The sequence below is a fragment of the Oryctolagus cuniculus genome, chromosome 3 (assembly GCF_964237555.1).
Source record: "Oryctolagus cuniculus chromosome 3, mOryCun1.1, whole genome shotgun sequence".
Taxonomy (NCBI): Eukaryota; Metazoa; Chordata; class Mammalia; order Lagomorpha; family Leporidae; genus Oryctolagus; species Oryctolagus cuniculus.
In genome coordinates this window covers 164,185,490-164,210,209 of record NC_091434.1, presented here as the reverse complement: position 1 = coordinate 164,210,209, position 24,720 = coordinate 164,185,490, and the positions used below count along the sequence as shown (strand labels likewise).

General features: G+C 45.7%; 1 protein-coding gene across 1 annotated transcript in view; it reads right to left on the bottom strand.

Annotated features, from left to right (window-relative positions):
- SND1 (staphylococcal nuclease and tudor domain containing 1) overlaps positions 1 to 24,720 on the bottom strand; it is a 410,316-nt gene that overhangs the window by 319,194 nt on the left and 66,402 nt on the right. Inside the window, exon 10 of the mRNA XM_002712078.5 lies at positions 22,787 to 22,900. Coding sequence (XP_002712124.1) covers positions 22,787 to 22,900 — 114 coding nt within the window. The remainder of the gene's footprint in view (positions 1 to 22,786; positions 22,901 to 24,720) is intronic.

The window sequence follows — 24,720 nt, the reverse complement described above, 5'->3', positions numbered from 1 at the left end:
ATGACTTGAACAGCCCTTGTCTTGACTGTCAAGGACAGTTTTGTTTACTTTTGTTTTTTTCTTGATGGAGACTGGGACTGGGAATGGGAGAGGGAGGGGGATGTGGGGTAGGAGTAGTGGTGGGAGGGGGTGTGATGGGAAGAATCAGTATATTCCTAAAGTTGTACTTATAAAATTTGTACTCATTAAATAAGTGGTTTCTTTGGGAACAAAATTAATATTAGAAACGTAAAAGAAAAAATTCTACCAGTGGACCAGACGCAGCAGTAAAGCAGCCGCCTGGGTCAGCCATATACAGTAGAGTGCTGGGTTTCAGCACCATCTCTATTCCCATATCAGTTTCCTGCAATCAAGGAGCATGGGAGGCAACAAATAATGGCTCACCTAATTGGGTCACTGTCACCAATTTGAGAGACGTTTATGAGACAGATATTGGTCTGTTTCTCTCTGTGTCTCTGTCTCTCCTTCTAACTCTGCCTTTCAGAAAAAAATAATAACTAATGTTTAAAACAAACAAATAACTTTACAACTATCTTGGCCAACTTTAGTAAGAAAATCAGTCAAAATTACAGTATACTCAAGCTGTGACATATCCCAAGAATAATAACCATACATGGTTCAAGTAAAAAACCAAAAACAAACAAACAAACAAAAAACAACAACAACAACAACAAAACAACTTTAAAAAAAAATCCAGAGCCCTGAACCATAAGACTATGGGCCTCCTCAGAGCGCAAGGAAGCCACTGCAAGCTCACCAGCAACAGCACCAGCACCTTGAGACTTATTAAAACCACTCTCCCTAAAACATGGCTCCAACGCTTGCTGCAAAAGCTGCTTCCAGAAAAAATACAAGTTACAGAGATGACAGTGAGGACAGCAGAGGCAGAGAAGGAGAGAGAGGGGACTGACCTTTAAATGTAGTGCTACCAAAAGGCCGGGGGCTATTTTGCTAGAAAGTAAAGGCATCACCTTCCTCCCCAGCATCAGAGTGGTGACAGTAAATGCTTGCTGACATTCAGCAAAATGACAAGGGCTGCCTTCACAAGATGTCTGGGTAAAAAGCAAAGCTTCAAGGGAAAACACCTTGCACACTGAGCTTCCCATAAACTGCAAAGGAAACTCCTCGGCTCAGAACATTCAAACATTCACCTAATGGACAACACCTCACAGGGTCAAGGCATTTGGAGCAGCTCACAAATCAATTCCTTCCTTAGTATCAAGTTTATGAGGTTGGCTCCTACAGCACTGGGAATGACAAGAGTCGAAAAGGGGAAACACACACACACACACACACACACACACACACACACACACACATATAGCCAGACATCCCTGAAGCAAGAACAAAGTGGAGTGGGAGGGCTAACACATGTTACATCAACCCTGCCCAGTGATCATGTCTGAATGCCCTGGCCTTTTGTCTCTACCACCAGAATTCAACAGGTAAGGGACTCCAAGCCAAAGGCAATTTCTCTACTGAATCCCTCTCTGCAAGTATTATATGTTGCCTTGATTAAGGCATGCTTGAGTTATTCCACTACCACCGTAAAATTTCTCACAGTGGGCGCTTCACGTTGCATACCTTTGTACGTCACATCTCCATCAAAATACAATATTCAGAGCAAAGACTAAACTAAAACTAAACTAAACTAAACTGCTGGAAAATGACTAGAAACCTAGCACAATTCTAAGGCGCATTTTTGCTGAGCACTCTCATACGTGAAGACGTAGATGATTTTTGTCATAGTCTCTCCAGAGCCCCAATTTCTTCCACTCTATTATGACAGACTTGGGTGAACAGGAACTTCTTTCTCCAGATGTTTAAGATTTTATTTATTTTCTTGAAATTCAGAGTTACAGAGAGGCAGAGGCAGAGGCAGAGAAAGATAGAGTTTTCCATCTGCTGGTTCATTCTCCAAATGGCCACAATGGCTGGAGCTGAGCCAATCCAAAGCCAGGAGCCAGGAGCCTCATCTGGATCCCCCACTTGGGTGCAGGGGCCCAAGGACTTGAGCTGTCTTCCACTGTTTTCCCAGACAATAGCAGAGAGCTGAACTGGAAGTGCAACAGCCGGGACTCGAACTGGTAACCATATGGGATGCCTGCACTGCAGGTGGCAGCCTTACCTGCTACACCACAGTGCCAGTCCCTCTCCAGATATTTTTAGAAAGTATTGGAGGGAGGTAGGGGTAGTGGGGAATAGTAGGGTCCTGTGGGCATGGAACAGTAACTCTAATCAGTCCTCCATCAAAGGGGTTTCCTGTCTCTTCAGAACATGAAATACTTACTGAGTTACTATCCCTAGTGTCGCTCAGGGACAGTGACAGTTCCAGAAACTCAAACTTGTTGAAAATGACACTAATTCTGCCCTTTGGTGACACTGCGATTGAGAATGAGAAATACCCTTTAATTTGATGCAATTTAAACATCAGCCAAAGAACGTCTTGGTGGCACATGCTGTCCTCTGGTCTTATTTGTTCCGCCTTGCATCAGTCCAGCTTTCATGCCCACTTTCACAGACTAAAACATAACATTACAATACCTCTTCTCTAAGACTACCCATGTCCAGCCATAAACTCCCCAGCGACTGGATCTCTCACCAAAGATTAGAACACATACCCTTCCAACATCCTTGCTGGTTTACCATCTGGGTTAAGAAAAGGTAGGTGAGTGGTAAACATTACTGTACAGGTTGGCAAAAAGGCATTCTGAGGATGGATCTGACCCCATAGGGGAACACCCACGTTCACAGCAAGAGAGCAGGGCCCAGCAAGTTCAGAGTACTAAATCTAACAGTTAAAAATGCTTACCTGACTCTGAGAAAACACTGGGAATTAATAATGATGGTTTTAATAAGGTCTGCCCCCCCAAAAGAAAACTGAATAGGCACAGTGTTGTTGTTTATTAAAATCCAAATTCAAGAAGTAAAGGAATCTATTGGGCTCCCTTCTAACAAGTGGGACACTAAAAGGTGCCTGCAGAAGAGTCCATGACAGCCCACAGACCGCGACAGCACAGACAGGAAGTCCTGGCCAAGTAGTACATCAAACAAACACAACTGCAACCCAAGGGCATCTGAGAATTAGAATCAAAGGCCCTAAGACGGGGTCTGGGCTCCATGCCCAGAGACTCGCTTTAACTTTTCTGGTTGAGGCCAGGGCATTGGTTTTTCTCTTTCTCTTTCTTTCATTTTTGAAAGCTCCCCAGCTGATTTTAAGATAACAATCCAAGAGACAGAGAATATTTTTGAAACAATTAAAAAATAAACAGGTAAAAGACAAAGGGGAAGGAGGTATTTCAGGGAGTCATCTTATGAAATAAGAAGACAAAAAATTCAATATCTAAAAGGATTATTTTCTTTTTTAGTCATCTGAACATTAAATAGCAAAAAAAAAAAATCACACTTGGAACGAAACCCTCTGCCTAAGTATCATGGCTATGTTACGGATATCATTAAGGAAGAATAGAAGTTACCCCAATACATTTCATACAAGACCTATTATGGCTTTTTAGGAGGTTATTGGCAGAAACCACAGGACAGGTCAGGGAAGTCAGATCATATTACTACGCGAATGATTTCCTCTCCCTACTTACAGCGTATTCAGATACATAATAATGCTTTATAAGGGAAGAGTTTCTATAAAAGAAATATTTAAAGTGGTTGTTTAAGAAATGAGTGGCTATGATATCTTTTACTATGAATGAACGAGAGATTCCTCCAAAGTATACTACATATGACTACTTCGTTCTTCAGGCAGACTAAAAACAGGTGCACACGCAAGACTTTACTTGGGTTAGACACCATCACTCTCAATCTGACTAAACCCTACCCCACCCAGCCAGCCCCCTTGCCCAGGATCTCCCATTTCTACCAGAGCCACGCCGGACAGGTAGGTAAGTGGTTCTCGACCTTAGCTGCACATCACAATCATCTGAGGCTGGAGGGGAAGCCAGAGGGAACCCACCCTTGGAAATTCTGACGCAGCAGACCAGGGGCTGAGTGCCGATTATGAACTCCCCAGGTGATTGTGGTGTGCAGCCAAGGGTTGAGAAACTGCATTGAAAGCAGCAACACTTAGCATTTTTCCCCTGCACTGCCCTGCTGATTGAGCCTTGGTGCTACAGCCTGAGACCTGAAGCGGGTAATAGTGGCTTCTGTTCCATGACACGCAGATGAGCTGCTGTGTACCACGGTCTCTAATTTACCGCATCTGAGACAATGATGAGTTCATAGTGTTTTGCTTTAGCCTTTTATTGTGCTGCAAATTGTGTGTGCTTTTGATTCCATGACTCCAAATCAACACATAAAAATAAATGCTTAAAAAATAGCCAAATTACCTGCTGAAGGAAGTGTTTTTTTTTTTTTTAAAGAACTTTCCATTCCATAGCTAATTGATGAATGAAATAAAGACATGCAAGAAACATACACACATGTGCCATGCAGATGTAGCCAGTTACCCCGGACCAGGAGAAATTACAGATACCTGTTTTGTACTGATTCTTAAAACAACACCTAAGCTCTGTGCATGCAGGCAAGGAGAATTTAATTATGGGGCACAACCTGAGTACAGTCTCAGCACGGCAGAATCTGCCAGTATAGTGTAACTGCTTTGTGCTAACAAAGAAGAAGGGGATAAGGGGGAAACAAGGATGTGTGACCGGCTGTATCTCCACTCAGAGGCTCTCCTCTGACCACCTTTTGCCACCATGGCTGTAAGATCTGGGACAGGGGCCAGCGCCACGGTGTAGTATGTTGAGCCTCTGTCTGTGGTGCCGGTATCCCCATACGGGCACTGGGTTGAGTCGCGGCTGCTCCACTTTGGACGCAGCTCCCTGCTAATGGCCTGGGAAAGCAGTAGAGGATGGCACAAATGCTTGGGCCCCTGTACCTATGTGGGAGACCCAGATGAAGCTCCTGGCTCCTGGCTTCTGATCGGGCCAGCCCTGGCCATTGTGGCCATCTGGGTCTTTCCATCCGTTGGGATGGAAGACCTCTCCGTCTCTCCACCAAACACCATCCTCATTAGCAACTGCCTTGATTTCTGGCCTGGACAGATGGACAGTGATGATTAAGAATATCTGGATCACCTTGGCCAGTAAATTAACCAGGTGTGAAATCCTCAGACAGGAAAGCAGCTTCTAGAGCAAGAGGATGGAGTCCAATTTGACACCTGGCATTTTCATCTCGATCTTTTTCACGGCTGAATCAGAGGGTCAGAATGCTGAGTCTTCCCACTCATCGCCACACACTGTCTGTCAAATGAGTTACACTGTCCCTAGGTGGGGGCATCGGGATGGATTTACTACCCACCCAAGGGAGGAGACTTCCCTAAAGCTGGGCAAACCACAAGTAGTCCCTTGAGGATGCAGACCAGCGAGGACAGGTTATTACCACACAAGAAATCATGACACCTGCTTGGACCTCAGAAAAGACCCAGCACCAGGGAGAAGCAAGTCATTAAAACAGACAATAAAATAAATAAATCAGCCTTCTTGGTTCACATAAATATTTTGCTAATCAGTAAAAGGACAGTAAAGGGAATATAGAAAGGGATTTGGGTAAAATACTACATTTTCCAAAAGTTATTCAAGTGTGGCAGGGAGTTGAGAAGGAAAATTACTTTTTTCCAATGACCAACATACTAATTTCTTCAGAATCACAGAGAAGAGCCCATCCAAACAGTACTGCTAAATGATTCCCAGCCTTGAACCCATTCTTTCCCTACCTGAAATTGCAGGCACATTTCAGCACAAACCCACAGCTTTGTTTCATCAGAATCAAACCAGAGGGAGCCGATGTTGCTCCAAGCTACACACCTGTGCACAAATTAAAATATCTCCACACTCACACTTCCCCTGTGCATCAAACACAACTAAGCCTGCAAGTGACCTTCCAAAGCCCTCTACTGGCTCCTACAGCCAGCTCAGCAGATTAGTTAAGAGGGGACAGGATGAAAGCCTATGAGGGAGAGGCAGGAAGGTGGTAAGAAAAGAGTGAGTGACCACCCTGGGGTCATACAGTGTGGCTTTCGGCAGGGAGCCAATAAATGGTAACTCAGCTCTTACCCTCCCTCCTCCTCTAGCCTCCCAGGTTCTCTGAAACATGTTTAGCCAAAGGGATGATTAACTGGGAAGGAAGATGGGGGGGGGGGGGGGACGACACTATCTCATCTATGGCCCTCTCCCCTCCAGCTGATGGACTTCTATCAAATAAAGAGCTGATCCTAAAGGAAACAGCCAGAGGTATAGACTGACAGTGGCTAAGAGAGAATGTACTGGAAGTAATCAACGTGTCAGTCTTTAGCCAGGGGGTTGATGAGAGGCTGCTCACAGCATGACCCTTAGAGAAACTACATGAAGAAAACAACATAGAAAAGAACGCACAACTGAGCATGTATACATTGTACGCAGAGAATCTGAGGATGCCTTCTAATAGGACATGCAGATGATAGCCAAATGAGAGAGTGCTGGCTGGTACCTTCTTGGTTGTATTCTTATTCTAAACTCCACAATCCCAAGGCATGGGACTCGGATCATACACTGAACCTGGACCTGCATTTGTCAATGGTTGCCTTTTTACTTAAAGTGTATTTGAGGCCGGCACCGTGGCTCAATAGGCTAATCCTCTGCCTGCAGCACTGGCACACTGGGTTCTAGTCCCAGTCAGGGCACCAGATTCTGTCCCGGTTGCCCCTCTTCCAGGCCAGCTCTCTGCTGTGGCCCGAGAGTGCAGTGGAGGATGGCCCAAGTCTTTGGGCCCTGCACCCGCATGGGAGACCAGCAGAAGCACCTGGCTCCTGGCTTCGGATCAGCGCGGTGCACTGGCCACAGTGGCCATTGGAGGGTGAACCAACGGTTCGCTGTCCACTCTGCCTGTCAAAAAAATAAAAATTAAAAAATAAAAAAATAAAGTGTATTTGAGATGCAAGATTCAAGAATACGGAAAACTCAACAATCTAGGTCAAAACTTCTTGTAAATATCATACCGCTTCTTGAAATCAAACAAGACTATGTTGACAGCGCTCAGGCTTCCACACAGAGACAGAAGAGCTGTGGCAGAGCTGTATGTCTCATTTCCCACCCAGCCTGACAGGCAGCTTCCTCCTTGAGATGGAGACATGGTCCATTCCCTCCAACCAGCAACAGTGATTTTAATTACCTACTGGTCACTAATGCTATTATATTTTAATTAAATATAACTACTTTACATACCTTTACTTGAGGCAACTGTTTCCATCACAATAGGGTACAATTTAATAATCGGCAATGGAATTGTGCAAAGACTCACAAGCATGCAGTAGTACTGTGGAAGTACCTGACAGAGCAGCACATGGGCCAACACAGGGAAATACTGCAGGCTGCAGGCCTGAAATTGTCCCGGGAACCATTGTGTTCCCATTAAAGTGTCACACTGATTCCCAGCCAGGGCCACAGAAAAGAGGAGTGGACCCTGGGAAAAGATTTACCATCTTCTCTCCCCTTTATTTCAAAAGCTGCGAGTTCAGCTGTGTGTGAGTTGGAAGTAGGGTGAAGCAGCAGGCCTGGCAACCAAAGGCAAGGGGCCTGGATCTCAGCGTGCCTCTCAGCCCAAGGAGGTAAGGAATTAGGTGACTGGTGAGCGTGCTGCCTAGAGGGACTACCGGCCCCCACGGGACTGTGCATCTGTGGAATGAATTTCAGGCAGTATACCACAGCACAAGCTACCAGCAAGCTGGCTCTGAACTGAAGGGACTTGCTCCAGCCCTCATCTTCGAGGCAAATTTTTATTCTAAAATGAAGACATTCTCATCATAATTGGAAATAATTTAAACATCAAAAACAGGTTAAATAAGTTATGGTTAGTTTACATTATTTAAAACTACATAGCCATTAAACATCATGGCTTAGAAAATTATTTAAAGAAAGGGGAAGTACTCATAAAACCCAAACAGAGATGTCTGTAAGGTATTAACAGCATTGATGTGCCTCTAGGTGGTGAAATTTAATCCATTTATATTAACGTCTCTTATCTTTCCTCCAATTTATAAAAGGTATATGGTATATTTATAATCAGGAATAAATGTCTACAGTAGAGAATTATATAAAGGTGAAAGCAGAAGGATAAGTGATCTAGTAATTTAATGTATGTAAGTAACAAAACTTAGGGGGCGAGTATTGTGGCATAGCAGCTTAAACTTCAGCTCGTGACACCGGCATCCCATATGGGTACCAGTTCAATTCCTGGTTGCCACTTGCAACCCGGCTCCCTGCTAATGCACCTGGGAAAGCAGCAGAAGATGGTCCAAGTAGCTGGGCTCCTGCACCCATGTGGGAGACCTGAATGATGCTTCAGTCTGGCCCAGCTCTGCCCCTTCCATCATTTGAGGAGTGAGCCAACTAATAGAAAAGTGTTCTCTGTCTCTGTCTCTTCCTCTCTCTGTGTGACTCAGCCTTTCAAATATTTTCTTTTTTTAAAAAAAGAAAATAATGAAAATTAAACTGAAAGCAGGTTCAGAAACTTGTACAAAAAGGATTAGTATTGAGAGTGCTGAAAGAAAAGACTCCCACCTCTTCCTAAGGTTGGCCTGACGGGTCTATACAGTGTGGTTACCGCCAAGAAAACTTAATACAATTAGAGATACAAGAAACCAACTTAACAGTCATTAAACATCCATTGGAAATATCTTAGAATTGCTCTTGATATAAACCACAGTGCCATCAAAATGGTTGCAGGAAATATTTATTGAAAATTATTGAAACAGGAAAGCATGTGTTGCAACAACAGACAAATGGCTGTAGCTTCTAAAAGACATCAGAAACAGAGAAAACCAGGATTGTGGAAATTCAACACTAGGGAGTCACCAGCATCCCAGTTCAAGTGGCACCTGTAGAAGCACTTACACCCCCTGGCTCCTCCACGTACCAGCAGACCTTACCCAAGCAGTTGAGTCGTGTCCACATCTACCAAACGAAAGAGGGTTAGGGTATAAGTGAGAGAACGTGTACCCAGCACTGCATAGTCTGCTGGGCCAAGCAGGTGCTCAGGGCCACCTTGGACTTCCTCAGCATGCGCCAACTCCTTTCCTCAGATTCTACAAGCAGTAAATTTCTCCACCAGCAAGGGAATGCCCTTGGCCCATGAAAACATTTGGGTTGGTTTGGCAGTTGGAATTTACATCATAAATTAATAAGCCCACAGGATTTTAAATCTCATCTTTCTGTACTTATTTAGCATATATCAGTTAATCAGTCTTCCAGATGGCAGTTCTCAACCTCACTGCCACTCCACGGTTCAATCAGAAGTGGGCAGACCACTGTCGGGGCAAGCTTCCCTGCTCTCTCTCAGTGGAGTCAGCCAGACACAAGCCAGGATGTGGTGCAGTCACAATTCAGAAGGTGCCTACGGAGTCCTCCATGCTGTATCCACAACTGCCACGCGCTTCTCTGCAGGTGCCATAAAGCACCTGCGTTTTCTTCTACCCACACGGGAGCTGCCTGCACATGCCGGAGGGAAGCACAGCCGGTAACCTGCACCCTTTGCCGGCCTGACCAGAGTCAGCTAATGTAATCGCACACGAGGTGTGAGCCCCGCTCTAACAAGGTGCCGCTTCATAAACGCGCTCTCTTTTTATTATGGGAAATTCAGCCTGAAACCGTCAATAAAAGGCCCCTCCTCTGCATCAGCTCAGATAGCGTGTTATACACCCAAGGAACGTTCCTGCTCCCCAGAGAGTCCTGTTCTCCACACAAAACTCTGATCTCCGCTCATGGGAATTCTCAGGAGAGGTCCAGAGCTAAGAGGGCCACGTCTGGTTAGCAGCTGGTTCCAAGAATGCGTGCAGAGGAATGTGCTCAGAGAAGAAACAGCCTCAGTCTGGCTCAAAAAGGGAGAAAGGCATTGTCAGTGACCAAAATCCTGGAAAGACAGCTTTAGTAAGCTGTCACTCTCCCACTGCTAAGAGAAACAATGAAGAACGGTGCTTCTCAAGTTGAAGGGCGACTGAGCAGTTGGGAAAAATAAACATACTCTGTCCCAATCACAGAGCCTTTAACCCAAGCAGCTGACAAAGCATGCCTTAAGAAAAACTGATCCGCCCCACACTGTAGCGGGAGAGCTCAGCTTGGGTTCACTGTCAGAGTCAAGAGGACACAAAGGGTGCCTCACACCTAGGGCTTAGTGCAAAGAGGGAGAGCAGCTACGAGAAGGGCAGGGGCAGGCCCCAAATACACACTGCCACTCCGCGGTTCAATCAGAATCTACCGCGGCAACTTAATCTTTGTCCTCAGAGCAGACCTGTGTAAACTCAGAAGGCCTGGAGCTCATTTACAGGAAATGAGAAGCAATAATGCAGGGCAGCCATATTTGCAGTGAATCTAGCAGCTAACAATGCGGCGATTTGCCCTTAGAGAAGAACTTCGCGTCAGGGGATACCTTAGAACTGTACAAACGAGCACCATTTTCCTAGCAGGGAAGAGGACAGAGGTAAAAAGAGATGTACCAAGGTCAAATACCAGCCACAAGTAAACAAGCCCCAGCTCTCTAGCTTCAGGACGGCAGTCATTCCCACCCACGGCACCAGGAGGCCAAAGGCAGATACCCCAATCCGTTCTAGAAAAGTGCACACAGTATTTGCATGTGCTTTATGACAAAGAAGCAGGTGTGTGCATGGTGAAAGCAAACACAAGTTGTCAGTATTTCTGATCCATGGTTGTATGAAATCTGCGAACTCTATAACAACGTGTAGAGGGAAGAGTCGCAACTGCTTCCTTCGATTCTACGTTATCCAAGTTTCCTGGGGCCTGGAGATGAGGGACTGCCACCGTCACGAGGGGCTTCACATCCCTGAACTCAGGAGGTTACAATGAAGCAGAAAGACACAGTCAAGGTGGACTTCTGGCAGAGGGAGAAGAAGGCAAACAGAACCTCTTCTTTCCCTCCTATGAATCTTGACCATCCACTAAAACAGGGATAATGAGGATTTCGGTAGGGGAAGAGAGAGAAAGGCAAAGATGGCCATGAAAAGAGGGAGTGACAAAGAAGCTGGGAAAAGGACGGCAAAGCTGCAAGGATCTACGGCCTGCTGCCACTGCAGGATCCCAGTAAGTAAGTCTTGAGGCCTTCTACCAGCGTGCAAATGCCCAGGTGGAACCTCACATGGCCAAGGCCGAATGAGGAAAACGCTGCCTCACCAGGAGCCTCGGCCCGCCCTCATTCATATAGAGGCAACACTACACTGCTGTCGGTGAGGGGCCCTCTTCCAATCACCATGGACTATGGATTTAGAGATTTTGCCAATTAAGATAAAAACTGATGTAAATTCTGAGAGCACAACAATATCGGTCTTGCCTAAATTGTGCAAACGTAGTTTTCCAGAACATAAAACTGCATTTAATGGGCAGCTTCAGTAATGGTGACTCACAAAACCTAGAGTACCACAGATTTGTTATTCAGGGTCAAGAAGCTACTCTTTCTGGCTGAATCCAGACCAAGACAGCTAAAGGGCAACCGTCAGTTACAACTAAGCTGGGCATTCATAGGGGGCTCATGCAGCATCCAAAACATCCAGCACAGGATAAAAGAGGAATATGAGGGTAGGGGACCCAGACAGCAAGCAGTTCCTTCCAGTGGTCTGCATTAACAAGCGATGTAAAGTGACCCAAGTGTATTGGCCCTCAATAACCTCATCATTCAAATCCAAGTTTACATACGTGGTCTCCAACGGAGACCCACTGTGGGAGAATGGGAAAAGTAATTCAAAGTTGTCCAGAGGAACACAAAAGTAGCAGGAGCATAAGTCTATGCTCCTAGCATTCAGACATTTCTAAGAAAGTATTTGCAAGTCAAAACACAAAAGCAAGCAAACAGAGGTGGCCTTGTGGCTTGGCAGATAGAGCCTCTCTGCCTGTCACAAAGCGGGCATCCCCTAAGGGAGCCAGTTCCTGTCCCGGCTGCTCCACTTCCCATCTAGCTCCCTGCTAATTGGCCTGGGAAGCCAGCGGAGGATGGCCCAAGTGCTTGGGCCCCTGCCACCCACGTGGGAGACCCAGATGAAGCTCCTGGCTCTGGCCTGGCCCAACCTGGGCTGTTGCGGTTGTTTTGGGGAGTGAACAAACAGATGGAAAAATCTCTGTCTCTCCCTCTCTCTTCTGTAACTCTGACATTCAAATAAATCAATAAATCTTTGGGGAAAAAAAAAGCAAACAAATAAAACTCGAGAGCCCGGGGTGAGGAAGTCAGTGTGCTTGTGGAAGGAAGTCCCAGCGCTGAGGTGGGCACATTCAATTACATTCTTAGAAAGAGAAGGCAGACATGAACTACTGTCAGCTTCTGCCTCAGAGTTCACGCCGTCAGGGTAGGGTGATGCAGGTGAGAGACGAAAGCCTGTAGGATTTTATTACAGAGAATGTTTGCTCTGTCCTGTTCCATCCCCAGGATCAGATATGCTGACACTAATTTGTATCTTTCAGGACGGAGCCACAGCTCTCCACTACAGCCCCAGTGACTTCGCGCCTGCTGTACTTTATAGATATCTAAGAGCAACAATGGGCCCAAATGGGCTGCTACACACTGAAGTGACTTAATGGCTTTTCCATTGAGGCGATTACATTTTCTCAAACTCTGGTATTTTCTGAGACCACGCACCTGCGGAAGAACTATCACTTGGTACACCAACAGGAGTATCCAGGCTGAGCGAGCCACTCACTCCTGACAGCAAAGGATTGGGAGGGGCTAAGAAAAGGAAGGGTGAAGCCTACGAGTGTTAAGAACGAGGAGGCGGGCACCGCGCAGCAGCCTGCAAAGGGCAGAAAAGCCTGGCTCAGACAGCGCGGAGGAGCCCTGGATGTTTTCCTACGGAAAACGCTGAGCTGGTGGTTTAATGCACACTGAAACCAAAGGGGCTGGGATAACTTCTTTCCCCTTTATACTAAATAAATAAAATAAGCTGCTCTGAGTGATGTCAAGTCTCCCTCCTCTTTCAAGTACGAACTGGCCTAATAATCCTGGATGCCCCAATGGCCAAAACCAGCAAATACAGCTGTCTGCCAGTTTTCCCCGGCAGAACACAGTGCCCTCACTCACGGCAGCTGCAGTGCGAGGTACAGGACGGGAGGGGAGGACACTCTGCACCCCACGCATGGCGGCCAGGCCTCAGGCCAGAACCTGAGGGAGTCAGGAGGCTGGAAATGGAGCCCAGGGCAGGGGGCACATCAGCAGTCTCTCCCCAAGCCCCACCCACCGCTTCAGCAAGGCTGTCGTTCTAAAAGGAGCCCCTCCAGCTGGCGAAGCAGATGCTACCGGCAGCTCCATATGACTAAGAATGTGGCTTCCTACTAATTGCTGCCCACCTTACAAGGCACAGCAGCTTATGGAAAATGTCCAGCCTTCCCAGTCATAAGGAGACTGGCCCAGGAATGGTAGAGGGGCAGAATCAGACAGTCCAGGATCAGTGTCCGCTGCCCATCCCCAGATTCCAAACAGTGAATCAAGATGGCCACAGAGAATGCGACCAGACATTACCTAACACTCGAGGATGAACGATGTGCTAGGCAGTTGGCTGGTAACAGATCCCAGAAAATCCAACTGAGAAGGGAAGGTGGGATGGGGCAGAAAAGCAAAAGGGGAGGTATTTTTCATGCAGAAATGAGGCATTAGCAGCACCCATTATGTGGCTTATCCAAAATTAACAAGACAGCAGCAGCAACCCAACTCTGAAAACAATGTCCCAGTCTCCAAGATATAGCAGATGCCCCACACAACGGGTTCAGCCTCACCAAGTGCCCAGTAAAGGGAGAGAAGCACATCAACTACCTTCTGGAAGAGAAATGAGCAAGGAAGTAGCACACATTCCCCAGCCTGTCTTCACGGCTACACTGAGCAGAGATCCTACCGGGACACAGCCATCTACCAAGGTGGCCACCAACACAACAGTGAACCCAGCAATGAAATCTGCGGCCAAAAGCAGGCAGGGGAGGTTAAGGACTACAGAATGTGAGCTACCCATACACTGACTGTAGCTTTTCAAAGGAAAGCGAAAATGAAAAGTAGCATCAAAAATATGCCTAAGCAATAGGCTTGTCATTTGCTAGGAGAAAAGCAAGCATCTGTGTCCTTCAGCTTCCCCTTCCAGTCTTCAGTGCTAAAAAGGCTTTGCTTAAATACCGATGTGGACTGATAGCAACTTCATTGACATTCCCACATCCCGTCTGGAGTCTACTTGGTAACCACAACGCACACAAGTACTAGGCACTGGTCAAGATCAGACTCTCAGGGACTAAAATTATAAACCCCATATTAATAAAAAATAATTTCCTGAAACCACAGCGCAGGTAATACACGAGGAACATAAACGTTTGGGTTCTGAAGTGAACAGAGCTTGCCTAGCACAAAGCTAATGAGCTCACCAAGGAATGAAACCTATAGCCCTGGCCGGCAAAAATGCAAAGTCCTGGCTGACTGCACTAAATTTGCCTTGAATATAAATGTTATGCAAAAAAAAAAAAAAAAGGGTAATTTATCTAAACACAGTGTAGGTAGCTATGCAATCAGTGTCTCATAAATAAAGAGAGAAAGATGAAGGGAAAGCTCTCTAATTGATTTTAAAATTAGTTCCAAGCAAAGAAATAATCTGACAACCAACAAGGTCAACAACAGCAGAAAAAAATACAGCCCTCAGTAAAGAGTGCACCTAAAACTTCAATGAATCAAGATACCTCAATGCTTATGTTTGGGAAACAGAGAGCAAGAATAGAGGTGTTAAAATAAGTTAATTGGGGACCAATCTTCAAAAGCAGTTAAAATTCTGAAATTAACCCCTCTGGTGGACTGAACTCAATCTGCACAGCGCTAATGGAATACACATTATGAGAGGAACCAGGCCTCGTCACTCCAATGGCAGCAACCAGATTGAAACTGGAAGTGGGGAAGAGGAAGTGCCCGCAGAAAACTAAGCCATGTGTGACCTAAGCCAGCACAACAAGCAATCCAATTAAGAAGCAGGAAAAAACAGGATTGCAAAACCTCCCTCCTGGGATCCTCAGACCCTACGACACTGGCTCAAGCTGGGATGTTATCAGAAGCAGTCAAGATTAGCAGTGGCAGGTGGGTGGTAAAAGGGATGCCCACTCAATTGCAATATATGAAATTAAGTCTTTTGCTTCAGCAGGTATTTTTTATTTAAGCATTTATTAAGTGCCTACTGTGTTGACAACACAACACAAGATACTGCAGGAGCAGCTGTGAAGCTCAGAAACAATGCCATTCAAGGTGACTCAAGAAAGGGAGTCCCTAAGTAGATAACTGTACAGGGTGTTACAGAGAAAGGAAAAGACTGTGGATGGAAGACTCTGTCCTAAAGAGGCCTCCAGGAGCCAAGGAATGGAATCAGGTTTCCCAGGCGCAGCAGGATGTTAAATGGCCACAAGACAGCAGATATAATGGTGCTGTCAACTCTGGAAACAACAGAGAATTACTGCACCTCACAGGACAAGAAGAGGCAAGAAATATGAACATACTGGTACCAGGGAGATTTAGATAAATTGAGAATGTAGAACTGTGTGATAGTGATGATTAAAGGAATAGTCAAAAAAGAGAGAGAAAAATGGGCAGAAAGAGATCAATGCAAAAGGTTCAGAGAAGAATTAGCCACCAAGACCCACTAGGAGACTATTAAAATGCCATAAAAATTATCTGAAGGAGATAGGCAAGATCACCAGGACGGGATACAACACTAAAGGGACTAAAAGAATATAATTTAGAATGGGAAGAAGAAAGTGAATCAAAGGGCAACAAGACAGGCACACAGGGTTTTCTTTAGTTTAAAATTCACTTGGATCAGGGAAAGCACATTTTTGGAAGCTCTACTACTGACCCAGATACCAATGTCTTGACCTCATCACAAGGAGCCAGGCTTGCCCTGCAGTGACCTCGCCAGCAGAGAAGCAGATCACCCTAGTGTTTCCAGTGGTGGTACCTAGATATTTACCTGACGAAATAGGACATACACATTCTGGAATCTCAAATGGATGAGCTAAGACCCACCCACAGTCTTCTAATAGTAATTTTTTTCAGTCTTTTAACAATGGAGGTTTCAAGTGTTCTCAAAAATGCACAGATCAAACAAATCCGAAACTGGTACAGAATGCCTGTGCCAGTGCTCTGACATATTCCTACGTCTTTTGATCACAGCGCGGCAGTCCCCAAATCTCTCCATTGGAATCCGCTGAAATGCTATATCCATTTCAAAGAGCTTTTGCTTTTCTCGGAGGTCCTTAATGCCAAGCTGGAGTCCCTCTCTAATTTGCTATTTGCCTTATGCTCCCAGTCACCAATGCGAGATCACAGTCAGTGGGTTTATTGGTTTGCCCCCACATCACTTAGGGACTCCAATCCCACAGCTTCCTGTTGCTGTGTATCTCAGCACAGGCATCCTCTGCCTGAGTGCCCAGAGAGACCAGTCATCTTGTCTTCAGAAATCTAAACTGGGGGGAATAGGTGGGAGATGGCTTTTAATTGTGTGAAAATGGCAAAGTCCCGGGGGGACTTGTACACAGGAGTTACCAGCCCCAGGAACAGCCCTGCCTCTGACCAAGAAACCCCTTAGAACACCAGGGCACCACTAATAATGCGCCTACCTGCAGCTTCTCTCCACTTGCACAGGAGACCCAGGCAGAGCAGGCCAGGCAGACAGCTCCAGAAGAGGAAGGCAGCAAGGACAACGGGAGAGTAAGCAGACAGCAGCTTTAACAGAGGGCAGCCAAGTCTGAGGAGTTCGAGGCCCTGATGGGGAGGAATCTCTACGCGCTGAGTGAGTTCCCAAGGACTGGGGCTGCCAGCTCGGGGGACAGTCTCCCCCTCCTGCTTTCCACACTTGCCAGAACACCAAGCTCATGCACTTGGGGGGGGGGGGGGGCGGTTTAGAGGGAAGCCACAGACGGAAGAGGCAAGCTCAGGATAGAGGTTGGGAAGAGGCCCTGGAAAGGAAAGCAAACCTTCTCCACTTCATACTGGGGGATGAGTACTTTATGTACCTGTTTTCAAGGTAAATTTCAGCTCTGTACCTCTTTGCCAACAATAGCACCGCCAGAACCGACTTCATGGGGGAATAAGTCAGACCCTTCATCAGATGCCTGGGGGCTGATTCCTTTGTCATTAACACTCCAAGTGCAACACAAAGCCCACAGCAGCCCTGGGCAACAGAGCACTAGGCTCTGGCGTTTCACATCAAAGTGGAGCGCTCCCTAGGAAGTCCTGAGATTGCACAATGTGTTATCTCCTTTAAGGCAGCGGCTCAGAAAACCCACAGCCTTTCCCCAAGACTTAGCACTAACTTCTCCATGGCAAGCAACTGGATAAAACAAACTATGCCTTCAGAGAAACCCTGATCCATGTTCAGGTTCACAAGAGCCCCATGCGTCAGTGTTCTAAATGGGCTCTCAGCATGAAGGAGTTAACACGGCCTAAGAGAGGACAGTGGACTTGACCTGAATAATGCAGGAGCACTATGGCACAGAAACACAATCAACAACAGACACATCCAGCCGAACCATCGGAGGCAAGTTTTATATACCTCCGCTTTGAACCCTCCCACCAACCTTTCCAGCAACAAACCAAGCTCTAACCAAAACCCAGCAGCAGAGGGTAGCCTTGAATTCCTGGATAATATTGGAAAGCAGCCACCTAGGGTGAAAACAGTTCCTTTGATCACCCTGTCTCATCCGAGGGCTTCCTCTGGCTCCAATTAGAAAGTAACCAAAACCCAGGGAGTGGAAGTATACAGTTAGCCTAGGGCGAAGCCTTGTCTTCTTGTATAATTTAAGAGAAATGAACTAGTCTCTGCATGCAAGAAAGAAAAATCCAATTTGCCCTATTATGACCCAAATTTATAGATGGCTCAGTAGATCTATATTACTTGATGACAGGTCACTAGAGCATGAGGAGAACCACTAAAAGAAATCTGCTGGGGCTTCCTTGAAAGCCAGGCCCTCGGAGGCCTCACCAGGAAGCTCACAGGGCGGCCTATCTAGCAACAGCTGCCGGCCTTTGAGGATGCTCATGTCAAAGACTCTCCCTCCTCACCTACCCCTCCAGTTCCCTCTCCCACTTGGTTCTTCAGGTTAGAAAAGGCCCTAGCAGTGTAAACAGTCAGTTTATCTTTCTCTCCTTTCTAAAGGTAGGGACCTTTCTAAAGGCCCTGGACTCATAGGATGGGTGCCCCTTGGTAATGTCCTGAGTCTATGATTTAAGGTCTTCTGCAACCACAGGTCAATTCCTTTCATCTCCCATCAACTCCAAGCACCCTGTTTCTCCAACTGTAAGACCACCCCCAATTCCCATCCTTGACATTTTCCTTTGCAATTCTACCACGAAGACAAGCACATATTCCTGTGCACACTGTGCCATACAGAAGGGCAGCTGGCCAACAGGGACAAAGGAGATCAAGAGCTGAAATCCACACTGCCTTCTGCTTGCCAAGACATGTTCTCTGACACAAGGCTGCCGGAGGAAGGGGTGGCCTTCTCTTATTTGCAAACATGTCATCTACACTTAACAGAGGTCATGGCCGCAACATGTGTACCTTACATACTTGGCTGGGCTTCCCTTGTAGCTGTAGGAAGAGTTGTTACACAGTAAAAGAACGCCTGTTGCTCAGGCTTCACACACATAGAATTATATGCCACAATGGGAAACTGAGGCGCTTTGTCGTCCCTGCATCCCTACTGTAAATCTCTGCTAATGTTGCCATTAGCAGTAGGGGTCCTGCACGCCTGATAATAACTCTGGGGACTTCTTCCAGGAGAAAGGCAACTATTTTGAACCCTGCAGGATACCAATAAACTGCTGGAGCCACATCCATAGATCCCGTTCAGCACACAAGTCACCCCAGGACGCTGGTCAGTCGATGCTGACCACAAACTCCAAGCTGCACACCGGTTTTGATCTAGGATGATCTTCTCTTACAAGAGAGATACTTTCATACCTTGCAAATTCAAACAACTAACACAAGGGTGCTTAAATCCAAATGTGCCTTCCCCATGTTGGAAATTCTTTAAGATAAAACCCCCAAATCGTGACATACAAGTCCTCACCAAATGGGCCCTGCTGAACTCCCAAGCCCACTTCTAACCACACCCGGACGTCACACATCCTTACTCCTGTCACACAGATCCCCTGCAGTTCATCCCACGTCCCACATTCTCTCTTCATGAATATCCTGCAATGTTTTCAGAAGAGGTACGTGGTGGCCCGGACTACACTTTCCTAGACACGTGTATCCTACCACTCACACATCATCCACTGCTCTATTCTCAAAAACTCCTCTCATTTTTTGTCACTGCTGCTTTGCACATCAGAAATTGTCTTCTCTCTCTTTTCATCTAGCTAACCCCTAATTACCCTTTGGGCCTTAAACGGCACTTCCTCAAAGAAGCCTTCCAGGATTTGCAACTCTCCTAAATCCTACACTTTTCTTTCACAGCACGTAACATAAATGAAATGACCTGTGTGTGTCCCCCAATACATCCAAAAAGGGTAGAATCAAAAGGGTATCTGTTTATTTCTACCTGCTTCCCCTTCACTGTCCCTACAGCAAAAAAGGCAGCCAGTAGATATTGATCTGCTCAAAGCTGTGCTGCCTACAACAGTAGCTCATAACCTCATGTGGCCACTGAGCCCTTGAAACATTCCAGAGTGAACTAAAATGTGCTGCAAATGTGAAACATATACTACAGTCCACGGATCTGGTATTGGGGGCCTCATTTTTTTAAGCTTTCATTCTCTTATTAAGTGCTCAAAAGATATGATTATGGGGACAGGTGTTGTGGCACAGTGGTTAAAGGCACAGCCTGCAGTACTGGCATCCCATATGGGTGCCAGTCTGTGTCCAGGCTGCTCTACTTCCAAACCAGCTCCCTGCTAATGGCCTGGGAAACACAGTGGAGGGTGGCCCAAGTGCTTGGGGTCATCCACTCCTGTGGGAGACGTGGAAGAAGCTCCTGGCTCCTGGCTTCGGCCTGGCTCAACCCTAGTTGTTGCAACCAACTGAGGAGTGGGCCAGCAGATGGAAAATCTCAGTCTCTCTCCCTCTCTCTCTTTCTCTGTAACTTTCAGATAAATGAATAAATCTTAAATAAATAAATAAGATTGTGGATCTATTAAGTCATTAAGTCAAATAAAATACATTACAATTAATGTTCCTGTATTTTTCTTTAAATGTATTTGAAAACCCAAAGTAACAGAGGGAGAAGGAGAATGGCAGACAAAGAGAGAAAAAAGATATTCTGGAACTCCATTTGGGTCTCCTACATGGGTTCAGGGACCCAAACTTGGGCCAACTTCCTCTATTTTCCCAGGCACATTAGTTGGAAACTGGATCAGAAGTGGAGCAGCTGGGACTTGAACTGGCACACATATGGGATGCAGGCATTGAAGATGGTGGCTTTCCCTACTGTTCCACAATGTTGGCTCCCAAATAATGTTTCCCTCAGGTTTTATTTGTACCTTACTTGCACATCTAAAAAACCAAGTATAACGGACCCATCTGGCTGTCCTAACGCTGGCCAGTGTTAAGCTGTGTTCTCTAACTTGTGTGGGCTAATTTTCTTTTCTTGAACTCCCACAATATACAAGCTGCTCTGGGAAACCTTGAGGGGGCCCTCCACCACTATATTCAAAGTATGTTACAGCATCTTATTTCTGATGCGAGCCTTCTGTAAATTCTTCTTGAGGAATTTAACAATAATGAAGATCATCCCTTATTTCCCTCAGAAACCATATGCTGAAGACTGTTACAGCTAAGCCTTACTGGGAACTTTCTTAAAATGGAATTAGATCTCAGAAGTAAATTGCGTGTGAGAGAGAGAGAGAGAGAAAGAGAGAGAGAGAAAAAACACCCACCTTGGTAAGGAAAAAAGAAATTCTACAATCAGAATCCTATCAACTTCCCGTCAGCCTAAGAGAAACACATCTTTTTTCCCACTGAGGAACTCCAAAGGACTGGGGAAGAACTCAAAATTCTCAGCAGTAAGTTAACTGTTACTTCAGAAAACCTGCTATGATCCTACCTAAAACATGCCATTTCTCTAAAACCTGCTTAGAATTCATCTACATAGTCCACATTAACATAATGCTTTGGCTGATGATGCAGGCACAAACATTAACGCTCAAGAATTGCAAAGTTGTGGTTGCTGTGGGAACCCTGATTCCAATGGTACGGCACAGATGCAGACTGGTGGACTACTCCCATCCTGACACAATTGGAGATGCATATTTACTCTGTGCAATGAGGCACAGCTACAGTTACCAAGAGAAACTGATTTTGGCATTTCTAGGCTTTCATGCATTTACATTCTCGACCTTACCGCAATACTGTTTGCTGCATTCAATCGCCTCCTCCATGGGGGTAAACAGGGAGAAAATGAACTGACTGGCTCGACATTCAAATCACCCATCCTGTGTGTTCTGGATGCATGATCTGATTCAAAAGACAATCATGATATTTTTATCTTACTCCTATGGGCTGCCTGTAAACTTGCACAGAAATGAAAACAGGGCATGGACTTCAACTTGTGAATGCGCCACAACATGGGTACATGTACAACACTGGAAAAGCAAATTCCTTATTTTTAGAACTGCAAAGGGATAAACAAAAGAGTAGCTAGTACACAGAACTAACATCAACCACAACATCTCATTTCTGAAAACCATCCATACATGTGCCTTTAGCTCTGAGGACCTGCTTGTACAATTACTCAACAGAGTCACTTCATTTATCAGAGGGCAATAGAAAGAATAGGAAAGATATCTGTAAAAACAGGACACAAGGGCTGGAATTGGGGCGCAGGTTAAGACATTGCCTGGAACAACAGCATTCCTCATAATAGTGCCAGTTCGAGTTCCAGCTGCTCTGCTTCTGATCCAGCTAATGTGTCTGGGAAAGACAGCCCAAGTACTTGGGCCACTGCCACCCATTAGGGAGACCTGGATGGAGGTCCAGGCTCCTGGCTTTGGCCTGGACCAGCCCTGGCTTTCGCAGACATATGGGGAGTAAACCAACAGATCTTACTATGTCCCCCTCTTTCTGTCACTCTACCTTTCAAATAAATAAATAAATTAAAAAAAAAAAAAGGTTGTCAACAATACTATTAAACCTGTTAAAATACCATTAAACCTGTTATTGAAAATAACTTCAAAAGAAGGATAAAACAAAACCCCCCAAAAACGTTCATCTTGAATAACACAGAAAAATGAAAGAAAATGACCATAAAATTTGAAACAAAATTATGTATCCATATGCTAAACACCAGCTCTAGAAGTTTTCACGCAAAGCATAATTGATCAAAATTGGCATATCCATTAGTAAGGCAACCACCTACTTGGCCAAAAGACCCCAGCACAGGCCAGTGTAATCGACAATGACTGTTAGCACTTGCAAAAGATGAGTGACTAACCCCCAGAGCAAAAGCATAAGGGAATATCAAATCAAAATGACCAGCAGAAACTTGCCCTGTTATCACATACGTGAGACATAAAGCTTCTTGTCTCCTTATTCACAGACAAGTTAGACCTTACTAATAAATAAAACTCATCCAGCATCACACATATGCCAATCCTCACTGCTCTCAAGCTCCCTTGGGGGTGGCAACAGTCGCCATCTGAAAGCAGTGCGTGTGGTTCAGGTGACACTGAGGCCTGCCCAATGGGACCAGGCTGCAGATATCAGAAAATAATACTTTGGAGATTAAAATCTAATTCTCGAGCTCCTTCTTTTGCTTTCTATGAACAGGCTCAGCTGCTTCCCTGTTCTCACCTGTGTGTTCTCCCCCTCCAGCCGTGGTGGTCGGATGCTAGACAGATGGATAGTCTTATAGTCTCCGGAGTTGAGCTTCACGACAATGGCATCCGCATTCAGAACCTGCATCACCTGTGAACAAGAAGAGACAATGCTGAAATCTGATTCATCAGCCCTGATGGTCCCCATCACACGCAAGGCCCGATAAGACCAACAGCCATCTGAGGTAGATCCAAGATGATGCTTCGCAATACAACAGTGGCAGAGAGACTATGTTGTAATTATCAGTCCCCAGAGACCCTGCTATAACTCCCCAAGAGAAAGAATGAACAGCATTCATATCTTTTGCCCAGACCAGGAAATATGGTTAACCATGCAGCTTATTAAAAACTGGAAATCCAGTTTCTATGGGTTATTGAAGATTTTCCTTGGAATAGGCGCTATGCTAAAATCAAAAACCCTTTCTCAATGTAAATCTAGGAAAAGAGGCAAGGATTGGATTAGAAGGTATGAGAACGAGATGAGAAAGAACTAAAATAGGATGCCCCAACAGAGAGCAGGGAAATCAAAGGCTCAGCATGGGGAAGGAGAGGCCTGACTGTTAATCTCACACTAAATTACTAAGACTTCACCCCAACTACTGAGAGCCTCCTTTTCAGAACACCACCTATGGACATCCTTGCTTTGGGACCCAGAATCATAAACACTGACTGGACCTCACTGTCAATTTCAAAAAACTGACTTCCGCGGGCTCACTTGGTTAATTCTCTGCCTGCAGTGCCAGCATCCCATATGGGCGCTAGGTTCTAGTCCCGGTTGCTCCTCTGCCAATCCAGCTCTCTGCTGTGGCCCGGGAGGGAACTGGAGGATGGCCCAAGTGCTTGGGCCCCTACATCCACATGGGAGACCAGGAGGAAGCACCTGCCTCCTGGCTTCAGATTGGCATAGTTCCACTGTGGCGGCCACTTGGGGCGTGAACCAATGGAAGGAAGACCTTTCTCTGTCTCTCTCTCTCTCTCTCTCACTGTCTGACTCTGTCAAACTAAAACACACACACACACACACACACACACACACACACACAATTAAAGAAAAAAAACCTGGCTATTAGAACATTCCCCTAATGACTACAGAATAGAATCCCATTCAGCCCAGGTTAGTGCCACATCAAGGTTATAACTAGAAGCTGGAATACAGCCAGCACTCTACAATTCATCCGATTATATGCAGAGACTGTTGTGTCAGGGCTGTTTGGTTTTATTTATTTTTTTGTAAGCAGTACTTCCCTACAAAGTAGTCACTGACAAAACACTATCACCATGCACTTCCTCTGCACAGGCAAAATCAAACCATTGCAGGATCCAATCAGGCTCATCGGGAGTGACAAGGCAGTGGAATAATCTTTAGGGTCAGCAGCCAAAAGTGAAAACAGACTTCACCTCCTCTTCAATGCACCAAACAAAAGGACAGGCTAGGCCCACCTAGCCCATGGATATTACACTGATAACTGTCTTAAGGGAGGCCTCAGTAATTTTTTTCCCCAGAAGGCTTTAGATCTTTCAGCACAAAAGTACCCATTTACTAGCACTCTTCAAAAAATGGCCACTCTCTCCCTGTTCCAAAGAGCCAGCCAACCACATACCAAAAAGATAAGTGGTTTAAGGGACAATCTGAAGCAAGCAAAAGGCAAAAAATAAGTGAGAAATCATACAGGAGAGGAAATAACAGTGGTTAAGTGCCTTCAGAAGGAATGACCAAAAGAAGAAGACAGGTGGAACCAAGCTATAACTCCATGGAAGGCTGACACGGCTGTAGGACGGGACAGCATCCCTGGGCTTTGCCACTGTGAGTAAAGGGGACAACGTGAAGAATAGCCCAGGCATCAGGAAAGCAATGAAACATCTCGCCAAGAACTGAGGAAACTAGAAGAGGGGACAATTTTTTTTTTTTTT